General features: G+C 38.2%; 1 protein-coding gene across 1 annotated transcript in view; it reads right to left on the bottom strand.

Moving 5' to 3' along the window:
* Positions 1-6,842: 6,842 nt before the first annotated feature.
* Positions 6,843-26,212, bottom strand: part of LOC136878992 (cingulin-like protein 1) — a 217,113-nt gene continuing 197,743 nt past the window's right edge. The window contains exons 12-14 of the mRNA XM_067152662.2: positions 19,898-20,062; positions 19,709-19,810; positions 6,843-7,519 (exon numbers count right to left, since the gene is read on the bottom strand). Of these exons, the coding sequence (XP_067008763.2) occupies positions 7,266-7,519; positions 19,709-19,810; positions 19,898-20,062 (521 nt within the window). The 3' untranslated portion in view covers positions 6,843-7,265. The remainder of the gene's footprint in view (positions 7,520-19,708; positions 19,811-19,897; positions 20,063-26,212) is intronic.

The following is a 26,212-nucleotide window of genomic DNA, read 5'->3' as shown; positions in this document are numbered from 1 at the left end:
CCTTACAGATACAAAATATAAGGATTTCAAACATACCAATGAATGAGTAAAGTTCTTAAAATTGATTCTAAACATACATTCTTCTTCTTCTTTTATGACCACAAAGGATCACTTTAGTCACTACATCGTTCAGGTCACTTTGAAGGGATTGTTCGGGCTTTGCAGTCCTCCCAGTACTTCTTCAGACGCTCCGATCTTCATACCCTTCCCTCAGTTGAAAATATGGGTGTTGTTGGTTTGAATGATTGAGTTTTGTATTCAATTTTAACTTATTTGTGGTGTCTTCTGTTGTAAGGCCTATTTCCTTCAGATCCTCTCTTACTTCTCTGATCCATTTATATACTGTTGTTGTATTTTTTGAGACGAGATTGTGTTGTACTAGTTGTTTCAGAAGTCTTGAATCCTGCATCCTCATGATATGTCCAAAGAATCCCAGTCTCCTCTTACGCATAGTATCTGTAATGGGTTCTAGCTCTTTGTACACGACTTTGTTAGGTATTATCCGCCACTTCCATCTTTCTGGTATTTTTTTTTTGATGCAGGTTCTTCCAATCCTCCTTTCAATTTTCTGAAGTCTGTCAGTCTTTGATTTTTTGTACATACTTTTTAAAAATAAACTATTTAAAGATTCAGGGAAGCTGTGACATCCTGTGCCTGTTCACATTCCAACATATTGTGCCCCCAAACTGGCTTCTACAAGATAAAGAATGTGTTTGCCTACATTCTGGTTAGCAATGGGGTAGTCTCGTATTCGACACATCAGTAAATTCAACACTTCCACTAAAGTAAAATTTAAAACAGTCAGTTGTATAATTAGTAAGCAGTGGTAACCTAGAATACTTTCTGCAATATAGCCCAGAACTGAAGCAGAGATATTTATCATCATCATCATTTCTCCTTTTCTAGCTGACACTAACTGAGGGGAAATATGGTCCCTCTGAAGTTAGGATATTTATTTAATGTTGGTCAAATGTAAATATTATCTTTACGAACAAATTTTTTTAAAATTACATTTTTTATATTCTTAATTAGGATAACGAGAGAGAAAATAAGAAATTTCATCAACAGCCTGGATTAGAAAGGAGCTGGCTAGCAACATCAGAACTAAACAAAGCAATATGGCCATATAAAAAGAATGGCCCTTAACACAGACTTTAATTACTATACATCGATGAGACAGTCCTAAGCAAAAGACTGTAAGAAAGCCCTAGAGACATCTGGGAAAAACAAGTATGGGAGAGACTTGGCCATGAAAAATACAGGATGGTGAAAAAAAAAAAAACATGAACAGTAATTATGGTGGTTAGAAAGAGGCTAATTTATAACCATACTTGGCTTGCTGGAATGGATAAACAATGTTGTTGATATTAAAAAAAAAAAAAAACTTAGAACGAGGGCATATATCCTGAAGGTCTGTTATTTACTGGGTGCACTGAAGCTGATCAGATGGTAAAATAAATTCCCTGTTCAAGGGTGTATTGCTACCTAAAACCAATAAAATATAAGATTTCCAACAAAATTACAGAAAAGGCATTTATATGAGATATAAAAAACATGTTTTACACGGTTGAATAAAGACAAGTGGACTTACACGATTAATTACTTAAAACTAGAAATCACTACTCTTACATACCTTAATATGGCACTATTGCATAAATAATAGGTTCAAATAAACTATTATCAGTATCACTACATCACTAGGAAAATAAATATCTTAACAGAAAAGGAAGAGGATCTACTCTCAAAAATGACAGAATTCAAAATCAAAAGAAAATAACAATGATATAACACAGAGGTAATATACTGAAAAGGAATCAAGAATGTCTAAAACTCAAACAAGACAGAAGGAAAATTATGTATCTTGCCTAAGCCATTTCTGATAGAAAAACTTTGTATTTTCTTACATACTTTAAATTTTCACCAAATTTTTGGTTCCTTGGAGGAGGAGTCTGTGTCTGCACAACCCCCATAGATTCGTCAACCAGTGAAAACATATCACTGCAACTACACGAACAAGTCGCATACCAGGACAGCAGAGGGGCAAGGTAAGTTTTTGGATCACCACCAGAAATGTTACCATCAATAGCTTCAAATCGCCAATTTGTTACATGTCACGAATAATGGGTTTGGTGAGAGAGAAAAGGTGGCAGAAGCATCATACCGAACTTCAATTCCTGTATAACTGTTAGCTTCTTCAGTCTGTCAAAACTAATTTATGAATAAATGAATTTGGAAACTACCTGAAAACGTACAATAATAATTTAGTTAAAAGCTATTCTTACAGTATTCTATTATCGGTTCAGCAGAGCAAATAATTTAATATTTAAAAATTCAATTCTCCGCCGGAAGCCTTTACAATATATTGTTGTCAACAGTCGACAATATTAACAAGAGCTTGACAATGTGTAAGTTTTATTTGGCGGTGCTTTGGTAACTGGCACAGATGTTGGAATCTTGGAAAAATAATGTTTTACGATACCTGAAGTAGCAAGAGACGAGAAAGCCTTCCTCGATACTTGCCAGGAACCCACCAAACAGCCCCAGAAAGTATTCTTCCTTATATAGAAGAATTAAAACCGAGACAGCCGGAAACTAAATAATGCTTGCAGAGAATGCAATAGTGGATATATTGCAGTTTTTAGTGCATGAATGTATGTATATTTTGCCATTTTTAGTGCACATAAATCTGCTCTTTAGTTATCACCCTATGTGTCTGTGCTAAAGGAAGCATAACATATTATATAATTAATTACCTGTACATTTCACATAATAAAATAAATTTGCCTGTAGCATTCAAATGAACTGTCAGTCAGTCAAAAGTTTCAATTTTGGTGAACTGATGCAACATATTTTTTGTTGAAAGTGACTTGCTTAGACCACCCTCACATGACTCTGCAGTCATAGGCTGACAGCTGAGCGCGGTGATGAAAAGTTAATATGCGAGACTTATGAAGGAAGTCACCTTATCGACTCCGGCAATGAGTTTACTGTTTTCAAACATATTCATGCAGTGTTGTTTTTATATGAATGTTTTTATAGTGGCTGGGATAGATAGAATAAGCATGGGGATGATAAAGGCAGCTGGACCTCCTGGACTTCAATGGCTGTATGGATTGGTAAAATGTAGATTATGGATACAGAAATGTAACTGTGGGCTAGAGAATAAGATTAATTTAAAATCCCCACCCACAATTTTGACGGGTTTGGTTACAGCTACATGTTTGTGGGATCATGTAGTAATAAGATCTGTTGCTAAATGGCACTTTATAGGGCTTTGGTTATGCTTTTCACAAATCAAGAATCCTGTGCAGAATGTAAAGTATCATTTATGATTGTAGGGGTGAAAAATGCTATAAGAGAAAATGAAACAGATGAAATAGGTAATGCAAAAGGAAATATAAACAACTCAGCAAAATAGATGTGTGTTTGGATTATGTATGTAAACAATTTGAGTAGTAAGCCTAAACTATAGTGCTTTGAATATCAATTTTTGAAGTATAGGCCTACTCTTTGTGAAAATGTTGGAAAAAAAAAAAAAAAGACAGCTTGTGAATTAGTTAGTAGATAGCAAAAATTAGTTAACATGAAGCTTGTATCTTTCATAATACGTATTTAAGATTAATAAAGAGACAAACAGGTTGAAATAACTTATAATTTTTTCAGTTTATATAGTGATAAGAACATAGCAATACTTGAGTGCCATTCAGAATGTGCAATTTTCAGATGTGTATTACAGGTAAAAATATATTCAATAGGTAAAAAGCAGAATTTTTTCTTGAAATCACTAAAATCGCTTGGATTCTGCAGAAAAGTACAAATTATGGGCTTAGACTTGAGTATGTTAAAAAAGAGAAAGGATAAGAAAATATTCAGTAACTACTGATGAGGAATAAAAAAAAAAAGTTAAAATACAAGCAATATGGCTTTAGAAAAGGCAAATCTATGCTGGACCCCATCTTCAGTATGAGACAGCTGATGGAAAAAAAAAAAAAAAAAAAAAAAAAAAAAAAAAAAAAAAAAAAAAAAAAAAAAAAAAGCAATGTATAGCGAATGTTTTAGCTTTGTCTAGACTCAAGCTGGGAGGACAGAACTGTTTGAGACTTTTTTTTTTTGCTAGGGGCTTTACGTCGCACCGACACAGATAGGTCTTATGGCGACGATGGGATAGGAAAGGCTTAGGAGTTGGAAGGAAGCGGCCATGGCCTTAATTAAGGTACAGCCCCAGCATTTGCCTGGTGTGAAAATGGGAAACCACGGAAAACCATTTTCAGGGCTGCCGATAGTGGGATTCGAACCTACTATCTCCCGGATGCAAGCTCACAGCCGTGCGCCTCTACGCGCACGGCCAACTCGCCTGGTCTGTTTGAGACTCGGACAGTGACGAGAAGAGAGGAGAGTAAAGACAATGAAATGAAATTCCCAAGAAGTGTGATAGGAAAAATAAATTTGAGAAATGAAGATACTGGGGAGGAAATTGGAATTAAAAGTTTAATGACACAACTGAGAAAGAACCGAGATGGTTTGGACATGTAAAGCAAATGGAGGAGAAAACAATACCGAAACAAATGATGGAGGCTAAGTTTCAGGGAAAGAGGGAAACTTGAGCAAAACCAATAAAGGAACAGACCAGGAATGGAATAGAATTACAGAAAATCAGAGGAAGGAACGCAAAGAAGTACCATAAACGCCCCAATCGAACTCGAGCTGGATGAAAGAAAAAGATTATGATTTTTATTGCAGGGTTACTTAAAAGGTGTTTTCAGTATAAAGGGCTATGCGAAGAATTTCTGTCAGAGTGTGCAGATTTGCTGGTATCCATCTTTCAGATAAGGATGCAGTACACAATATAACACACAAGTTCTACACCACCGGGTCCATTCTTACCAAATAGGATAAGATTCGCCAAGTGTCTACAAACCTATTTTAGGAGGTGCCAAATGTGTTTGAGAGTTAAAGGACATCACTTTGAGCATTTCTTCTAATGCGAGGTCTTAGTTTCACCAGCAATAGCTTTCTATGACTGTTATTTGATGCTGGGCAGAGCACTTATCAGCCAGTGGATGAGTCTCAATGTGGCAACTTGCCGTGGATTTAGTGGTGCCGCTGCTGCTGCAAAACCTTGGTTATTACAATTTCTTCATATTATGTATGCAAGATGCTTTAAAATATCTACCACACTAGTGCTACAAAATGCTGAGTTAGTTTGAGATACGGCATAAATGAACCAGGAATCCTGAAATCTTTCTTGGCTTCTCGAAACCAGGCTCGTATCATCTGCATATATGTACGTTGTTACTGATAGACTGGACAGAGAAAATGATCTTTTGATCAATGACAAGAAAACTGAGACCATTGTGTTTAGGAGAGGTGGAAGATAATCCAGAGACGATGTTATCTACTCGAAGGGAAGAAAGCTGGAATCAGTGAATCAATTTAAATATCTGGGCATCACACTTCAAAGCCGTGGGGAGTGTTTTGGAGTGCACATGCAGGAGAGGATCACAGTGTCAATTATAGCAATAAATGGCATCCCTCACCTAAGACTTTTATCTGTAGAGACTGCGATCAAGTTATTCAAACTCAAGATAATTCCAATAGTTACTTATGGTTTAGAAGTCACGTGGGAATTCTTAACTAAGGACAACCTAGTAAAGCTGCAACAAGTAAAATCCCTTTACTTAAAGAGAGTCCTATGTGTCTCGAAATATTCCCAGGCAAGATTGGTATATGAGATATCGAGGAATTGAGATATGAAATGACATTGCCGTGTACACAGCAAAGCATCGCACTATTACAGACTTTGTATGAAAAGAAGAGGAATATTCCTATAGAATTCAATGCCACAGAAGCTATGACATCTAATGAATGGAAAAGCACTAACCATGAAATATTGAGGCATACGATTACCTGTTTTGCGGTACATGGATTTCACTTCAAGCTGTGTACAAATATAAAATTCCACGACCCAACCTCAGATTGCAAGTGTAAATGGTGTGGGGGACAGTGTGACAGATATCACGCTCTAGTGTGTAATAAAAGGACTGTTTCAATAAGGCAACTTTGTAGTGAGTAATAGTAGAATTGCATTAACATGTATCATGCACATTGTGCGCTTTCTATTTAATAAATAAATGAATGAACCAGGATTCATACCCAAGGCAGTATAGAGAGGTGGCATTTATCAACGTTAACAAGAAATGGCTTAAAGCATGAACGAGGTTGAGAACACACAACCACGAAGAAGATTTGAATGGTACAGGATTTTTAATGTAACATTTGCTGGTGGGAGAGAGAAGAAAGAAACGTTACATGGTAAAGGCCAAGGGAAGATGGAGAGTCACCCGACGTTCAGGCTACTCTTGAGGATGCACATTACAACACAGACCCAGAAAAGCTTAAACCACGCCCTGCACTTCAGCAGAATACGTAGCTTAAGCAATGTACAGAGGGCTGTCCAACTGTAAACCTTCTTGATTCCTCAAATAAATCTATTTAAACAAAAAAAAATCAGCCTACAACCAATAACAAACCCGAAGATCAGAGTTCAACATGATAGTACTCTGCTATCAGTGACAATACTAGATTTGATGTGATTTTTATACAAACCTTTTACAAAATTCAAAATATAAAATCATGAAGATCTGTATACAATTGCAAAGAGGGATACAAGGCTAGAAAAGCTGATCTTCATTCAATTACAAAGCAGAAAACAAGTGTGCTGGTATAAGAAAGAATTTAAGGAGTATTTATTCTGTAGAAGGGGAATATTCTTTAGGTATGTGTGGTAACTACAGGGAGAATGTATCCCTAAATTAGAAGTAACAAACAAATGACAAAACACATCAGATATACTAACAAATATTTAATAAATTACCATTGCACTTTTAAAACAGTTGGCTACTAAAGACTTGACAAGAAAAATACACATCTTAAGAGTTTTGGTACACTGGAAAGAAGAGAAGATTTATAGCATCTAATCCTAATACATGTATTAGGACAATTTACAGGGGTAATGAACACTTACTCTACTATGTACAATTACACAGAACTCAAATCTGTCAGACACACACAGGAGCTCTGACAGATTTGTGTAAGTTTGGATATGATATTGCAATTACTTTTTAGGAATACAAAAACCTTGTTTAGTGAGAACTGTGAGCTCATTCTTCACTAATTCACTGTTATCAAACAATTTACAGGAAATACTTTATCAATCTAGTTATAAACACATCATTCTTTTGAGAAAGTTGTTTGAATTCTCAACGTCAGTTTTTCTCTTCAGAACATTCTGGTCCCTTGTCAACTTCATTGTTCATGAGAGATTCATCACCATCTTTCAGGAAAGAACACCACCACTTGTAATTTCTAGCACGCATCAACACCTGAAGATGACCACAGAGATTTCGAGACAAAGGTTGTTTGGGCTGCCATCTTTTCAACGCATTGGCCACTTGGAGGAATTGAAATTTGGATAAGCAGATAAGTGCACTTGCAACAGTCTCCTTGAATGCATGAGAATCTGAAAAATGATGAAGTTTTCATAGCAGATTGGCTCAACAGAAATATCAAATGCATCAAAAGGATATAACAAAAAGCAAATACGTTATACAGAACTTTAATATTTCTGATATTGGTATAAGTATGAATACAAGGCAGGTTCCCATGGAGTCAAGTAATCGATTAACTAAGGCTTCTGTTGAGTATCTGACCCTGTGGGAACTACTGGCAAGCAGAACTTTGTCATGCATGACCTCTACCAAAGGTAAGTCAAGTCCTATCTCCTCAGGCCTGACAGCTCTGGTCGAGTAACCTAGGGAGCAACGTGCTTCTCCAAGGATCTCGTGATGAATTTTGTTGAGTTTAGTAGTTAATTTTGTGTATCTGGTGATTAATTTGTGGAAAGATAGTTATGTCGGCATACAGTGGAACCTCAACTATCTGTTCCTGAAAAGTACAATTTCCCGGATTATTCGTTCAAATTATATGGTCCCGCAACCTGCTTATGATTAATGATGGGCAGAATTGAAGATATAATGCATTGGAGAACTTTAAGAATCGATACTTACATCCAAAGCCATATTCTTGAGTTTAACAAAAGTTTTAAAAGTCAATGTAGGCCTAATTGACGTGATACAAAATTTCCAAAAACTTACTACAAACAGTATACTGGTGACCAAATTACAATGAAAGATAAAATTAAAAAAAAGGGATTTAGTCATCATGTTGGGCACTTTTGTATCTAATGTGCTTTATTTTATTAGATTAGAGAATTAAAAACTACCCGCAATCTATCGCTGTTCGGCTTGGCGTTATTTATTTGATTTTTCAATGAGCTTGGCTGATCAAAGTTGCTGACATGAAAGAAGTTTCCCCGATAAAACCGAGTGTAAAATATCGCGATTTTAAACTCATGTAATTAATGTTTGATGCCGGCTGCGTGGTCTAGTTTGCCTGCCTCTCAACCGGAGGCCCGGAGTTCGATTCCCGGCCAGGTCAGGCATTTTTACCTGGAGGTCCACCAGCTTACGTGATTGCCATTAATTGAGGAGCTATGTAGCGGTGAGATGGTGACCCCGATCTCGAGAGCCAGGAATAACGGCCGAGAGGATGTCACACTGATCATTCGTCACATCGTGATATGCTGGCTTTCGGGCCGAGCAGCGGTCGATTTAAATGTAAGAATTTCATTTTTTGTCCGTATTGAACTGAGAATGTAAGATAGGAAACTTAAGAGGGTCCACCTTTTCAATACAAATAAATGTTATAAGTTTATTTACAACATATGTTTACACTTGGAACTAGTTTCGACGCTGTTTGGTGTCATCTTCAGCCAAAATGTGGGAAATAGGCACAGTTTCATTGTAATTCACTATTTCATGTCTCTTATTTAATCACACTGATTTAACATCTTGTATAATGTAAATGTCTGCATGCTTACGCCCATGCCTATTTCCCACATTTTGGCTGAAGATGACGCCAAACAGCGTCGAAACTAGTTCCAAGTGTAAATATATGTTGTAAATAAACATATAACATTTATTTGTATTGAAAAGGTGGACCCTCTTAAGTTTCCTATCTTACAGCGGTCGATTGGTAGGCCAAGACCCATTAGGGCTGTAGTTAGGTTTATTTTAGGAGTGTTTATAAGAATCATCATCATCATCATCATCATCATCATCATCATCATCATTTCCCTTTATCCAGCTGTAGCCGGGTAGGGGCAAATATGGCTCCTCTCCACTTTCTTCGGTCTTTCCACCACTCCTCCTCCAACACTGTGTCCCAGTCCAGGTTTCTTTCTATAATGCTGCGTTGGATGGTATCCTTCCATCTCAATCGTGGTCGTCCACGGCCTCTCCTTCCTTGGATTTGCATTTCCATCACCTTTTTTGGCATTCTTTCGTCGCTCATTCGCTTTATGTGCCCAAACCATCTTAGTTGGATCTTCTCTATTCTATCATTCATTTTTTCCACTCCAATTTCTTCCCGGATTTTCTCATTCCTTATTTTGTCTCTTCTACTCTTCTGTATCATACTCCTCAAGAATTTCATTTCGGCCGCCTGTATTTGACTCTCATCCTTCTTTGTCATTGTCCAAGTTTCTGCTCCGTAAGTTGTTATGGGTACGTAATACATCTTGTACATAGTATCCTTTGCTTCCATTGGCACATCTTTGTCCCATAACATATTTCTTACACTATGATAGAAACAACTTCCAGCTTGAATCCTTTTACTAATCTCAGCATCCAGTCGAGCATTCTCCATTAATTCACTCCCCAGGTATTTAAACGTTTCCACTACTTCCAGGTGCTTGTCTGCATGTCTAATCTGACCTTTCCCTTCTTTCTCCCCTCTAGTCATAACAAGAGTTTTACTCTTTTCTACACTTATTTTCAATCCACATTCTTCAATCTTCCCATTCACCACATTCAACTGTTCTTGAACCTTCCTGTCGTCTTCTCCCCAAATCACAATATCATCTGCAAATAACATCATGTTCATTTCTCTTCCTCCATATGCTGCTTTTGCTGTTCTCATGATGTCATCCATGACTAATGTAAACAGGATTGGTGATAGAACACTTCCCTGCCTCAGCCCACTAGTTATTTTGAACCAACTTGTCCTGCCAATTTGTGTTTGCACGCAACTACAACATTCCTTATACAATGCCATGATCAATTTTATTAATCCCTGTCCAATTCCTTTTTGCACCAGACTGTCCCAAACTTTCGTCCTAGGGACACTGTCATATGCCTTTTCAATATCAATGAATGTCATCACCATATCATTCCCGTACTCCCAATGCTTTTCCATTAGTTGTCTCATAATGAAAATGGGTTCTATTGTTGACCTTCCACTTCTGAAACCAAACTGATTTTCCTGTATCCGCTTCTCAACCCTCAACCTTATTCTACTTTCCAGTATCCTTTCCATTATCTTAGCAACATGGGATATTAGAGTGATTCCCCTGTAGTTCTTCAAAACTTTCTTATCACCTTTCTTGAAAATTGGGATGATTATTCTTTTTGCCAATCCTCAGGGACCTTCTTATTCTCCCAGACCTTCCTGAGAACCCAGTATGTCCACTGCAGGCCTACAGCTCCAGCTGCCTTTATCATCTCCACTGAAATTTCATCTATTCCAGCAGTTTTTCCATTCTTCATCTTTCTTACTGCCATTTCAATTTCATTCATTGTCATTTCTTTATTCATTTCTTCGTCAACTAATTGCCTTTCCTGGTCGTCCATTGAATGACTGTCATCCGTTCTTATGTTCACCAGCTTCTGAAAATATTCTCTCCATCTATTTCTTATTTCTTCTGGCTTTGTTAAAATTATGCCACCTTCATCCTTCACAAATCTGGTGTTTACTTGATCTCTCTTTTTGTTACTTAAGATACCATACAGTAATTTCTTGCTGCCCTGCGTATCATCTCTCAACGTCTGTGTAAATAAGGCCCAGTTTTTCCTCTTTTCTTCCTCCACTACTTTCTTGGCCAAATTCTTTGCTGCCTCCACATATTTTCTTCTACTTTCTTCAGTCTTAGATGTTTTCCATGCTTTCCATGCCATTTTCTTTTCCTTCACTTTAATCTTTTCCCTATCATTCCACCAGTGTGTTTCTTTGTCTTTCACATTTCCTGATCTTCTACCACACACCTTTTCTGCACATCCAACCAGTGCTTCCTTAAATCTTTTCCATTCCTCTTCAACATTCCCCACCTCTGTCCTGGGTACCAAGGGTATTATTTCCCTTTGAAATTCTTCTTGTATGCTTTTCTCCTTCAACTTCCATACTTTAATTCTTTTCTCTCTTCTTAACTGGGGTTTTTCAATCTTTCCAACTTTCAATTTTCCTATCACAACTCTATGATCTCCACCAAAGGCTTCTTCAGGCATGGCTGTTACATCTACAAGGTTCTTCCGGTGTTCTTTCTCTATGATTATATAATCAATCATGGTCTTTGTTCGTGTCTCCCCAGCCATACCTTGTAATCTTCTGACTGTTCTTCTTCCTAAACCAGGTGTTTCCAACAATCATTTGATTCCTCATGCAAAAATCCACAAACAACTCGCCTTCTGGATTTACATTTCCATATCCAAAGGGCCCTACATGTTCCTTTCCTTGTCTTTCAATTCCAACTTGTGCATTTAGATCTCCCATCAATAGTACTTCCTTATCTTCTATCTGTCTCTCCACTTCCTCTAAGAAGTCCTCTAGATGTTCATCTATGCAACCAGTTTGTGGGGCATACAACTGAAATAGATCTTTCACGCCATTTTCAAACTGGAGTCACATCATCATCATCCTATCACTGACGTACTTTGTATATTCCAGATATTCTTGGATTTCTCTTCTAAGTATGATGGCCACTCCATTTTTTGCTTCAGGTCCTCCACTGTAATACAGCCTGTATCCTTCTCTCAGAGGGATCTCCCCTGTACCCCTCTTCTTGGTCTCGCACAGTCCAAGTATGGCTATATCTTTTTCTATCATGAAGCCAACCAGTTCTTCTGTCTTTCCCGTCAGTGTCAGTACATTAACTGTTGCAATTTTGATGTAGTTTGGTGCTGGTTGCCCATTTTTCACAGTTCCCCCAGCACCTGAAGAGCTGCGCGTCGCTTTTAGCAGGGGACGCCCTAACCTTTTCCGGGGCACCATATCTGCTTTGTTTATAAGAATATCATTCAAAATCATCATTTCCCGTTTCCAGCTTCCCGGGTCGGGTTGTGAATCAAGGACCTCCATCGGTGTCTGTCTCTCCACTACTCTTCTCCTTTAAGTACTTTTTAAGTACATCCTCTGCTCTTCTCTATGCAATTCCGCAATGAATCTGCTCACCTCTTTCGGGGTCTTCCTTGTGGTCTCTTTTCTGATAACTCCTCTGAAAAACCTTTCTTTGGCACTCTCTCTTCTCCCATTCTCATCATATGCCCATACCACTTTAGCTTTGTTGTTTCTATCCTGTCTTGAAGTTTCAAGATTCCTGTCCTTTTTCTTAACTCTTCATTTCTAATTCTATCCTTTCTGGTCTTGCCCTCGATACCTCTTAGGAATTTCATCTCCGCTGCCCGTATTCTACTTCCCTTTCGTTTTGTTGTAGTCCACCATCCAGCTGCATAGGTTAGTATGGGTACATAATAGGTTGAATATAATACTTTCTTACATTCCTTCGGGACATCTTGGTTCCACAAAATACCCCTTACACTCTGGTAGAAGCTGCTTGCTTGTTGTATTCTTTTTCCAATTTCCTCGGTAATCTTTCCATCTTCTGTGATCACACTTCCCAAATACAGGTAGAAGTCCGCTACAGCGAGAATCCACAACAGCGAAAAATTTACTCGCTATAGCGGGTTGTTGTTATATCCGATTTTGGGAAGTTAGGAAAAAAACCCATACACATTGAAATCGCTATGAAACTGCAATAAGTTTGTTCAAAACTTGAGTTTCGCGGATGATATCCACACTATGGCTTACGTGTTTGTTCTTTTCCGAAATCCGATACTATGTGAAAGTGTATCCTTCAAAAAAATTTAATCAGGCTTGAAAATTACTTTGTAAAGTCATATGAATGCCTTTCTTGTTCAGTACGCATTTTTAGACTATCTCTGTCTTCACGCCAACGCCGAACACTGGCTTCAGTTATGCCGTATTTTTCGCGACTGTGTAATTATTATTTATTTCTGCGGATTTAATAACAATTAACTTAAAATTGGCATCATATTATTGAAGAGAACCCGTTCAAAATTTGCCGGCAACATCTATTTCACGAGTCTCTACAATATGATGATCCACCAGGAAAATATTCTTGCTGTCTATAAAACTGTTACTTTTACTCAGAGTCAGCTACACGCACGTCTCGCTTGCCGGGTTCGGCCAACTTCAGCGGCTAACAATGTATAGGCCTAACTGCGGGCGTTGAAGGTCAACGGACGAGTTTACTGCGCCGTGGTATGGCCCTTCCGCCCTTGTGTTTTTCGAGCACATACCTCACAATTTCATCTTGACTTCTTTAAAGCGTCCTTGTTGCGGGCCACTGAATGCATCAGTACGCACGTTTTAGCTATCTTTGTCTTCACGCTAACGCTGAATATTGGCTTTCGTTAGGCCTATGTCGTATTCCTTGCAGATGAACAATTATTCTACATTTCCAAGAGTTTAATAAACATTAACTGAAACTTGGCATGATAATATCGACGAGAACCTGTTGAAAATTTTCTGGCAATAGGCTACATATTCCACGCGTATTTACAATACGACGATCCATTACGAAAATATCCCTGTTGTCTATAAAACTTAATTTTACTAAGTGTCAGGTAGGCCTACAGTAGACGCATTATAACTATGCCACTGAATCGTGGCCTTTCTAAGTATTTGAAAGCTCGCATGTTTTGATGCCATTATGCAGATTTGAAAAACGTTTTTGTAGAGGCTGATAGAACGCCATTCTCTCTTCACTATTTCCAGAGATCCAGTGACGTTACACAGAGGCACAGTAGGACCGGTTGCCGTGGCTATAAAGGTGGTCGTTTGTCAGAGTCTTGTGTGCGCGCGCGAGGGGGTGAAAAGAAGCAGCGTGGTTATCGTGGTAGTTGCCAGTGGTGTTCATTACTGTTAGGCCGTGAATGCAAGGCGGCCCTTGATTTTCACAAGATTCTGAGAAAAAGACGCCGCCTTGGATTTGGAGAAATACAGTACAGTATCACTTCAGAGGCTTCCCTGGCAAACATTTAAGTTTTCTTCTTCAAACAGCATTGGCTAACCTAACAGTATATGTATCATGAAAACATTTCAAACGCATGTAGGGAAATGATAACCTCCTCGCTAAAAATTGACATGGGAATAAATAGCTTTTCCGAAATTTAACTAGCCGTGAGATAATATAAACTATCCTCTGAAATCAGTGATTTACTCTGCAATAGCTTGAGGTGTATCACATTCTTACTTAATTTCAGTATATGACATTAAAATTAAGAGGTAGTTTATTCATCCTTTATTTTTAATGAGTTAACAACTGCTATCGGCCACGTTATTAAGGCATTTAATACGAAAACATGTTATTCTGTTTCATTTAGAATTTCCTATAGAAAACAGCAGTTGACGGGTATTACTAATCGACTCCATCATCGCCTTCGAATGGCGACGAGAGCGCTTGCAAATAAACATAGTGAGAAAACTATGCCATACCGAAGATGATCAATCGCATTTTGTGGCAAACGTTTCAGTTTTCTTATTCAAACAGCGTCACCTATCCTAACTTAACTGTACTATACGTATGATGAAAACATACATACTTCCAGTACTGGTAGAGAAATGATAACATTCTCACTATAAATTCACATGATAATAGCCTTTTGTAATTCAACCAGACGTGAGAAAACATAAACTAACTTCTGAAATCAATGGTGAGGTGTATCCCATTCTTACTCAATTGCAGTATTTAGCATTAAAATTAGAAATCGTTTACTTAGCCTTTAATTTAACAAGCTAACAACTGTTATCGGACACGTTGTTTATGCACTTATTAAGAGATTTTGTATTTTCTTTACGGAACAACAGTCGACGGGTATTAGTAATTGACTCCGACATCGCCTTCAAATGTCAACGAGGGAGCTTGCTAGTGAACATAGCGAGGAAGTGATACCGAAGGTGCTCGATCGTACGCAACATAATCGCTGGGTGCATAAATATCGGTAACGGAAAAAAATCATGTGCGCGTAATCGCTCGTAATAACGGATGCGTCAGTGATACGGCTCTCACTGTAACCGAAGGCTAATACACCGTATAATATAGGACGTTTGAAGGGACAGACAAAACTTGTCGTTATAACGGGGCTCTCGTTATATGCCGTACTCGCTATAGCAGACTTCTACTGTACTTTAAACTTTTAACCACTTCCAGAATTTTACCATTTAGTTTTATCTTTTCTCTTCCTTCCTTTCTTTCCCTTATCATCACTATTTTACTTTTCTCTGTGCTTATTTTCATCGCAAATTTTTCTCTCTCTTGATTCCATACATCTACTTGTTTTTGTACTTCCGTTTCATCCTCACCTCATATAACTATATCATCTGCAAACAACATGGCTTTTGTTGCCTGTCTTCCCCAACTCTTGCCTAATGTTCTTATGAATTTCATCCATGACTATGATGAATAGTATGGGGGATAGTACACTTCCCTGTCGGATACCAGTTTCAACTTTAAACCATTTTGTTTTTCCTATACTAGTCTTCACACTACTAACACAATTTTTGTACATAGCTTTTATCATTTGTACTTCCACTCTGTAAACTTGTTTTTCCTTCACGTGTCCCATACCAACTGTCTGGGCACACTGCCTTCTCAATGTCAATAAATGAAGGGTCAGGGGAAAAAAACAGGAGAGTCAATATTTGTACAACTTGAGAAAAAGCAACTTTTGTGCTTGAATTCCCTATTTCTTTCCCCTAACAGCGAAACTTTGAGTGCTAATTTCTCCTGACTTGCCTGCTTTTTTTCCCATTTCCGACCTCTCAATAGATGCGTATGATCACTCTGAAGCGGACTGTAACAATATCTCAATTTCGATGAAAAAGTGACTTGCCTGGTTTTTTCCCCCGACCCTTCAAATGTCATCACTATATCTTTTCCAAACTCCCATCTTTTCTCCATCGCATATCTCAATGTAAAGATCAGGTCAAACGTTGATCAGTCTTTCTTGAACCATACGGTTCTTCTTCCATTTCTCCTTCTAGCTTCCTCCTCAGTCTTCCTTCCAATACTCTCTCAAATATCTTAGCAACATAGGCAACAAGGGTGATCCCTCTGTAGTTATTGCATTCCTTTATATCACCTTTTTTTAAATATCGGGATAATTAAGCCCTTTCCCCACTCTTCCGGGATCTCTTTCATCCTCCAGATTATTCTAATCTATACAGCCACTGTAGCCCTATTGGTCCTGCTGCTTTACCGCTCTTCATCTTTTTGTATAGCTTCCTCTATTTCTAACATCGATATCTCCTTTTCCTGTTCTTCTTCTTTCCCCATTGTTACTTCTTGCTCCTTCTCATCTACCAGTTCACTGTATCTAATATTTAGCAATTCTGAAAAGTATTCTTCCCAGATTTTTAGTATGTCATCTCTTTGCATCAATATCTGCCCTGTTTCAGTTTTTACAAATTTTGTATCTTCCCTATTTCATAAACTATTCTTCATCAAACCATACAAAACGTTTTTACTTTCCTGTATATCCTCCCGCTCTTCCGCTTCTCTTCTTGTACTATTTTCTTACATACCTTTTTGGCTTCTTTATATTTCTGCCAATTCTCTGTACTACTGCTGCCTATCCACTTCCTCCAAGCCATTTGTTTCTCTATAACTGCTTCCTTTACCCTGCTGTTCCACCAAGGTGTCTCCTCCTCCCTGATAGTTTTCCGCAGGTGTTTACTGCACACTTTACAAATCCATTTCTGAAACATGTCTATTCCTCTTCCACACTGTTCAAGTCATCTTTGGGAATTTATTTCTTCAGAGCCTCTTGAAACTATTCCCTTATTTCTTTCTCTTTTAACTTCCATCCCTTTATTTTTATTTCCCTTCTTTCTATTAACTTCATTATTTTACCAAGTCTTAATTTGGGTACCACCACTTTATGGTCTCCTTTGAAATCTGCTCTTGGCATTGATGTCACATCTTCCAGTTGTCTACGTTTCTCCTTCTGCACCAGAATAAGAACAATAATTTTCTTTGTCCTTCTATCTCCCCAAACATATCTAGTTACTTTTTGTGAGTTCTTTTTTTTCCAAACCACGTATTGCCAACAATTTATTAATCCATTCCTTCTAAAAAAATTTATTACCGAATCTTCTTCTTCATTTTGGTTTCCATAACTATAGGGGCCAATTATCTCTCCTTTTCCCTGCCTGTTCCAACATGTGCATTCATCTCTCCCATTATTATAATCCCTTTGTCTTCAATACAGCTTTCCAGTTCTTCTAGGACTTCTTCTAAACATTCATCTGCATTCCCTGATTGAGGTGCATAAACCTGTATAAAATTCTTGATTCCACTCGAAGTCCAAGTCTAGCTTTCATTATCCTGTCAATGATCTGATCTGGTCAATTTTGTCCCCATATTGCGCTAGGTCTTCTCTCAATGTAACACCAACACCATTTGTTACCATCTTTTCTCCACTCCAATATAATCTACACCCTTTCTTCAATTCTTTTTGACCTTTCCCCTTCCATTTTGTCTCACTTATTCCCATCATTGCTGTCATTCTTCTCCATATTCTCTATCAGTTCTTCTCCCTTGCCATTCAAAGTCATGACAATGATGATACTGATTCTTGTGATGTCTGGTAGCCCACTTCTCACAGTTCCCTCAGAGCACCGGGAACTTCAGGGTGACACCCTAGCCTTTTCCGAGGCCTCCATTCACTCGCACTTATTTTACAGGCTGTTTGTACGATGGGTTCGCCACTCCCAAAGGCATTTTATTACCTTTTGCCAGGTTCAAACTAGGCTGCCCCTAACATGCAGTCAGACGCCTTTTGTAGCCGTTCCTCTGGAGTACAGATGCTACGGGTTTGCCCCTTCCGTCATCTCCGCTGTTCTGAAGTCCATCTTCTCCGCCGTAGATGCCGTTGAGGTCTTCATCCATAACCAAGGGCAAATGCCCTCCATATTTATGACCCCTGGAGAGAGGGTGTCCCAGTAGTTTAAAGCCCCCAGGAATTGGGAAAAAATACATATTTAATTATTGTGATGTTGTCAAATTGCTGATGGTTTTAATTCGTTTCCGGGTTTTCCATTTTCCTGTACTGTACGTTTTCTCCCACAGCCCGCCTTCCCCCCCCCCCCCCCCCCCCCCGCCCAAAACGGAGAATCGAGGTTCCACTGTACATAATGAATGGTGATAGAGGAATGCAATTGGTTAAATCATATAATGAAGTAAAATGATTATGGAATGTTAATACACCAAATGTGAGGGATGGTGCATGTAAGCATAGGCCTATAGCGAAATAGATGAACGTTGCCAGTTTCGTTAAGGTACCAGAGTCCTCGACTGATGACGTTTACAAACCAGAAGTCATATGGTTTGACCTTGTGGTTAACATCTTAAAATATATTCTTGAACTAATATCTAAATGGTCTGACATCATGGTTAGCCAATTTGAGTCCCATTGGTCGAAAAATGTTCGTCAGAATGTTGGCTGGCGAGGTAGGAGAGGTGGTGGTATACAATTTCTAATTACTAGATTGTGTGTGCCAAAACCTCTCTGCAGTGTGAGGGCCTATGACGTTGATGGTGATTTGACCGTTGAATGGGGGCGTTAAGCCTCGCACAGACCCCGTAGACAGGAAAAGGCTATGAGGTGGCACCGAGTTTCACCCTCTAACTTCCTACTGTCATAAATCAAGTCATTCATTTAGTCTCATTAACTCCTCTGATGAGGTTGACATTAGAAAGGGCATCTGATCGTAAAAACCAGCTGCGAAGATTCATCTCACTTCACACCCGACGTTCACTTGACTGAAGGTGAGCTAGGATTCTTTCACTTGTAGAAATGGCAGTTGTGCACGACCAACGGTCAAGCATGGCCATGACAAGCACACAGTCTGTGCAAACCCGCCTTCACTGAAATTATTTTCACTTTAAACTCTCTATGCTCACTAATGTTTGGGCACCAAACAGCTGATCGGATGAAAAACTTCATTTTACAGTCCTGGGATATCTCTCTCATCACGACTCAAGATCTTTCTGATGATATGTTACAATGGCATCCATATGTGACTGTAAAACTGCTTCAGGAATTGTACTCATTCTTATCACAGGATTAGGTGCATGCTGTTAACATGATGGATTCCACCACCATCAATTTGCTTACTAGACCATAGGCGCTTAACTTGGGAGTTGAGTTGGTGACATTTACAAACAAAATTTAATATGTCCTCCTATTCGATACATCCATCATTAGATGGAGTAATAATAAACTCGTTTGAGGCATCTTCAGTGGAAAAAAAAAAAAAAAAAAAAAAAAAAAAAAAAAAAAAAAAAAAAAAAAAAAAAAACCAGACGAATGAATCAATTAAGGTTAACATCCCTGACCTGGCTGGAAATCGAACCCGAGAACCCCTAGCCCAAAGGCCAGAACATTAACTAATTAAACCATAGAGCCCAACAAGTTCATGGATGATAAGTAATAAAGTAGAAAAATACACTCACCTATACTATTATCCAGTAAAAGTTTCTCAAAATATTTTACTGTGGTAATCACTTTTGACTTGCTTTGAGTGGGATCTGGTGGGAAACATTTAAGAATGTAACCTGGAATGAAGAAAGATTGAGTTTACAAAACAATAATAGTAGGAATAATAAAAATTTGATATTACAATTGGGTAATCTATAGCTTACCAATTAGCCTGACAGTTTCAGTGGCAACCAGTTCACTGATTTTCCCCTGCTCCCATTCTGCAAGGATGGGTTCTAGGCCACTGCTAAGAACATGCTTCATGGTCCATAACCACTCTTTTCGTTTTGCTATCAAGATAATACCAGGTGAAACTTCTAGACAGCCACCTAAAAACAACAATACATCTCAGAAATGGTGAACATTACTGACAGACAAGCAGAAATACAAAAGAAATTGCTGAGTTAAATGCTACATTCCATCACACAAGGTATACCAAAGGAATTTCAGTACTGGAAAGGAACATATAAGTGCAAGTCATGTCATCCATAGGAAGACAGGAACAGCAAAAGAAACATATAATAGGATAAACACAAAGATATCTCACAATCTTCACATCTTCATACAAATTGGTTCAATCTCATAAAATCCCAGTTTATTCTACCATTCTTGCCTTTTGTGTTATCTTCTCCCTCTTGCTACACTGCCCTGACATTGTGTTGATGTTTCTGTCTTTCAATGTACAACTTGATTTGTACATGTTGCTTTCCATTACTTACACCAGTATTTCAAAAAATTGACTGACTGGTGTTGGTGTCCGTACCAAATACACATAATTTATGGAGAACATGCTGCCTATGTGGATCAGTGGCAGAGTGTTGGCCTCGGGATCTCAAGATAGCGGGTTCAAACCCGGCACAGGTAGTTGGATTTTGGAAGGGTGAAGAAAGTCCATTCGACACTCCATGTCGTACGATGTCGGCATGTAAAAGATCTCTGGTGACACATTTGGTATTTACCCGACAAAATTAATTAAATCTTAGCCATAGACACCCAAGAGAGTTATGGTTTACTCGGTCTGCCATCTAGCAGGCACAGAGTAAAACAGAACGTTGAAAGTGACGAGCAGACAGCCAGATAGTGTCAAATCGAAATGTCTGCACACGGTAGCTGAGGCCATACAATTATTATTTCTTATAACGGAGAACACAGAGACATTCACTTCAAAACAAAATTAAGCAATAGATCACTACATCTGACGAAAAGGAATACCTATTCAAGTTATGAATGTTCCCTTTCAACAAACATTAATCCATATTACTATTGTACAAAACATAATTTATGAGCCAAGTGGTTCGTCTATGCAGATAGGGAATGTCAGCTCCCAGATCAACTCGGGAACGTTTGGTTGCTGTAGGACCGACGACACAGTTCGGCACCAACAGCAGCAGTTTTGAAGTGTCATTTGATTTCAGTTTCGGATGAGTTGTTCGGACTTCATCAATGTTTTAAAATTTGGATTGTAAATTGAGATATGCCAGATTGTTTAAATTATTATGTGTTGTATGTGAGCAAATAATATTCCAGTTGGATCGTGGCTGAAGATTACCCAATGTATATGGGGTCAAAACTAGTCCCAACTGTATAAGACACTATACTAGTTTATGGTATTGAATAGGTGGACCCTTCTCTACCCTCTGATAGTACTGAATCAAGGTGCAGTAAAGTTAAAGCAGTGAGCTTGCAGTTGTGATCAACAGTATTCTGTAAGACGAAAGCATTCTGACTAAACTATCTTTACACTGGTCTGTTTTCAGACAAACTTTGCTTTATGGAAGTGAAAGTTGGGTGGACGCAGGATATCTTATTCAAAAGTTAGAAATAACGGACATGAAAGTAGCAAGAATGATTGCTGGTACAAACAGGTGGGAATAATGGCAGGAGGGTATTCAGAACAAGGAGATAAAGGACAAGTTAGGAATGAACTCGATGGATGCAGCTGTATGCATAAACCAGCTTTGGTGGTGGGGTCATGTAAGGTGAATGGAGGATGATAAGTTACCTATGAGAATAATGGACTCTGTAATGAAAAGTGAGAGTAGAGGGAGACCAAGATGACGAAGGTTAACTCAGTTTCTAATGATATAAAGATAAGAGATACAGAAGTAAACGAGGCCACAGATTTAGCTACAAATACAGTAAAATACCATTATAATGAACGCCACTTTAACAAAATGTTCAGAATGAAAAAATTATTTTTAGGCCCCTTCCCCTTTTCCTATTTAATGTGTGTTAAAATACAGTAGAAGTCCGCTATAGCGAGTACGGCATATAACGAGAACTCCGTTATAGCAACTACTTTTTCTGTCCCTTCAAAATTCCTATATTAAACTGTGTATCGTCCTTCGGTTACAGCGAGAACCCTATCACTGGCGCATCCGTTATTACGAGCGATTAAGCGCGCTGTAATATGTTCCTGACTCGCTGAGTAACTTTACAAACATATAAATCTGGAATTTAACTTGATAAATCTGAATATCTGCATTTAAAATGGAAATTATGAAAATTAACATTCATTAAATAAAATACACACTCGTCGAACCCTGTACTCACACTTACTTGTTACCTGCTTACTTACACATACGTTATTTGAAGGGCGCCAGCTGTCACTCAGTACAGCAATAATAGAATGAGACTCTTGACCATCTCTAGGGTGTGGGGTAATAAGCTTACTTTTGACAACATACCATATAAGTTCTGGGAAAAGGAGATTGGCGTTCGGTTTCCCCATTAATTTTGAGGTTAAGATATTTTATTGTAAATGAAATAAAACTATGAATTCGTTTGATAGAACAATATATATTCTTTAAATAATATATCAAAAATAAGTGAGTCTTGTTGCGATAAAACAGATGAGAATATGAAATTATGACATTGCAACAGAAAGAAACTAGGCATGAATGTGAATTCTACTTGACCGGACATTTAACAATTTATACGAAATATTTCCCTCACTGATTCACTTGACTGTACCTTTAACACTTTGAGTGTAATTACGACGTAATCCATTGCTCTGGTGTTTACTGTAGATGTGTCACGCCTAACATGGTGATACATCCTTGAGACTGCTTCTTCTCCATATCATCTGACTTCTTTGTAAGTCAATATGGTATGACCTCTTGGTAGGTCCAGGGTTGCCCTCTCTGACTCCTTGGTAAGCCTTGCGCCCGCGTCTTCCACTAAGTGACGGACCAACCATTTGGTCTCACTCTCTCAATGACCAATAATGGCTCACTGAGTCTTCACCATCTCTCGTTCACACTGGTTGGCTGACCACTTAAGGCCTCTTGATCTAGTAGACTACTTCACTGTACTGCATCCGTATAAGTAATGACTGACGCTACAATGTGCACCCACCTTATATAGACGTTGGTTGACACAACTACGTAATCTCCAGAAATAACAATGACATAGTCCCACAACGCGGCAAATATTACATACAGTGGTGAAATAGCCCCGCGGCGATTGAGTCGATGCGCGCATATCTAAATAAATACGATGACATAGCCATGGAGTGGCGATGACTTGGCAGAATCGCCAACAATATTGCACAATGCACCAACGTCATACCCAATCTCTGATATATACAACAATTCTCACTGTACAGGTGTTTAATGATAATCTACACATACGTATATATGTATATATCTAAGTGCAATCTTGCAAGCAACAGGCAATTGCAAAATTGAATAAAACGGATAATTACAATAATAGTACAATATCACAGATAACATAATAATAATACTGACATAATAATAATAATAATAATAATAATAATAATAATAAAATAATAATAATAATAATAATAATAATAATAATAAAATACAGATAAAATCATACAATAATAAAAACACAGATATCATCTTGTAACGGGATTTGAACCGTTACAGCGCGCGACCTTTTCCGTTACCGATATTTATGCACCCCAGCGATGATATTGCATGCGATCGATTACTTTCGGCATAGTTTCCTCGCTATGTGCACTAGCGATTTCTCCCGTCGACATTCGAAGGCGATGTTGGAGTTGATTAGTATAACAGTAATACCCATTGACTGCTGTTCTCTAAAGAAAATTCGAAATAAACGAGGATAACACGTTTTCGTAATAAATGCACAAATAACGTGGCCGATAGCAGTTGTTAACTCGTTAAAAATAAAGACTGAATAAACGACATCTTAATTTTAATGTTATATATGGAAATTAAGTAAGAATGTGATACACCTCAAGATATTGCAGAGTACATCACTGATTTCAAAGGATATTTCAAATCTTCTCGCGTCTAGTTACGGCTATTTATATGTATATTTTTCCCGAGGAGGTTATTTCTCTACATGCGTTCCAAATATGTTTTCTTGATAGGCTACATATACGGTTAGGTTAGGCGACGCTGTTTGAAGAAGAAAGCTGAGGTGTTTGCCACAGAAATCTCTGGAGTGATACCGTATTTCTCCGAATCCAAGACATTTTTTTCTCAGAATCTCATGCGAAAACTCAAGGGTTGTTACATTTGCGGCCTAACGGTAAGTTAATGGATACCACTGGCAACTACCGCGGTAACCACGCTGCTTTTTTTCACACGCGCACAGAACTCGTTGACAATAAACGACAGCATCTTTATTACACATCGCTAGCCGCGACAACCGGTTGTACAGAGCCTGCGCGTTTCTCAAATCTGCAGAATGGTATCAAAACATGCGACCCTTCGAATTCTTAGAAAAGCCATGGCTATTCATTGCCAGAGTCATAACGTGTCTATTGTACTTGACGCTTAGTAAAATTAAGGTTTATAGAAAGCAGGAATATTTTCGTGATGGATAGTCGTGTTGTAAAGATACGTGGAAAAGGTATTGCCGGCAAATTTTCAAGGGGTTCTAGTCGATATTATAATGCCAATTTTAAGTTAATGTTTATTAAACACTCGGAAATGTAGAATAATTGTGCAGCCGCAAGAAAATATGGCATAGGCCTAACTAAAGCCAATATTTGGCGTTAGCGTGAAGACAAAGACCTAAAAAAATGTGTAGGTACTGTACAAAAAATGCATTCAGTGGTCCACGACAAGGACGCTTTAAAGAAGTTGTAGATGAAATTGTGAAGTATGTGCACGAAAAACGCAAGGGCAGAATGGCCATACCGTGGCGCAATAAACTCGTTCGTTGACTTTCAACGTTCGCGATTAGGCCTATACATCGCTAGCCTCTGAAATTGGCTGAACCCGACAAGCGAGACGTACTTGTAGTGGTAGCCGGTTATATCTGACGCTGCGTAAAAGTAACAGTTTTATAGACAGCAAGAATAATTTCCTGATGGATCGTTGTATTGTAGAGACGCATGGAATAGGTATTGCCGGAAAATTTTCAACGAGTTCTCTTCGGTATTATAATGCCAATGTTAAGTTAATGGTCCTTAAATCCGCGGAAATAAAGAATAATTGTGCAGTAAAAAAAGAAAAAAAAATTCTTTTTTAGCCTGATTTAAATTTCTTGAAGGAAAAAGTGGGGTTCATCTTGGATTCAGAGAAATAGGTACTATATTCTTTTCACAATGGAATTAAACATAGACTTTCACGTAGTATCGGATTACGAAAAATAACAAACAAGTAAGCCGTAGTGTGGATATCATCTGCGGAAACGCAAGTTTCGAACAAACTGATTGCCGTTTCATACCGATTTTAAAGTGCACAAAGGGTTTTCTGACTTTTGTACAAAAATCTGATATAACGACAATCCGTTATAGCGAGTAAATTTTTTGCTGCTATGAATTCTCGCTATAACGGACTTCTACTGTATTTCCTTGAAACAAATTTTGAACTGTTAGTATAAAAAATTAAAATGTAGGCATTTTTGCCTATATTTAAAATCTTTTTCCTTCAAAATATAATTAAAATTCATCCTGTTTTAATCGCCGAGTACTTTGCACAACATGTCTCTAAACAGCTAATACCAGGTGGCACACACTATACAACCCACAGGCGAAACTACCCGATTACAAATCAGAGGAAGGTAAGGAAACACATTACACTTCTGACGAGCGGGTTGCCTACCCAACAGCAGGCGAAGATTATCTCATTCAGTTTTGGTGTACCAGTACTGAACGTCATTATGTAGGATTAATTTCTTATACATAATAGGCAAATTAAAGCCAACTTTCTATTAATAAAAATATCTTCAAACAGTGGGGTGCGCAGATTGGATTACAGTATTCGCATTTATAGGATACGGTTCAGGTAGCCATTGTCTATACAAGTTTGTGATTGGTCGAGTTGGATATCGATTTCAAAGTAACCAATACATATTCCAGCCCCGCGGTGTAGGGAGCAACGCGTCCGCCTGTCACCCCGCGACCCCAGGGTTTGATTCCTGGCCGGGTCAGGGTTTTTTAATTGTAAATGATTAATATCCCTGGCCAGGGGACTGGGTGTTTCTGTCGTCCTTAACGTTCCTTTCCTCACATTCAACACTTTACACTTCCACAATAT

The sequence above is a fragment of the Anabrus simplex genome, chromosome 8 (genome assembly GCF_040414725.1).
Source record: "Anabrus simplex isolate iqAnaSimp1 chromosome 8, ASM4041472v1, whole genome shotgun sequence".
In the NCBI taxonomy this organism is placed as follows: Eukaryota; Metazoa; Arthropoda; class Insecta; order Orthoptera; family Tettigoniidae; genus Anabrus; species Anabrus simplex.
The sequence above is the reverse complement of the archived record's forward strand: the minus strand, read 5'-3'. Positions and strand labels throughout refer to the sequence as shown.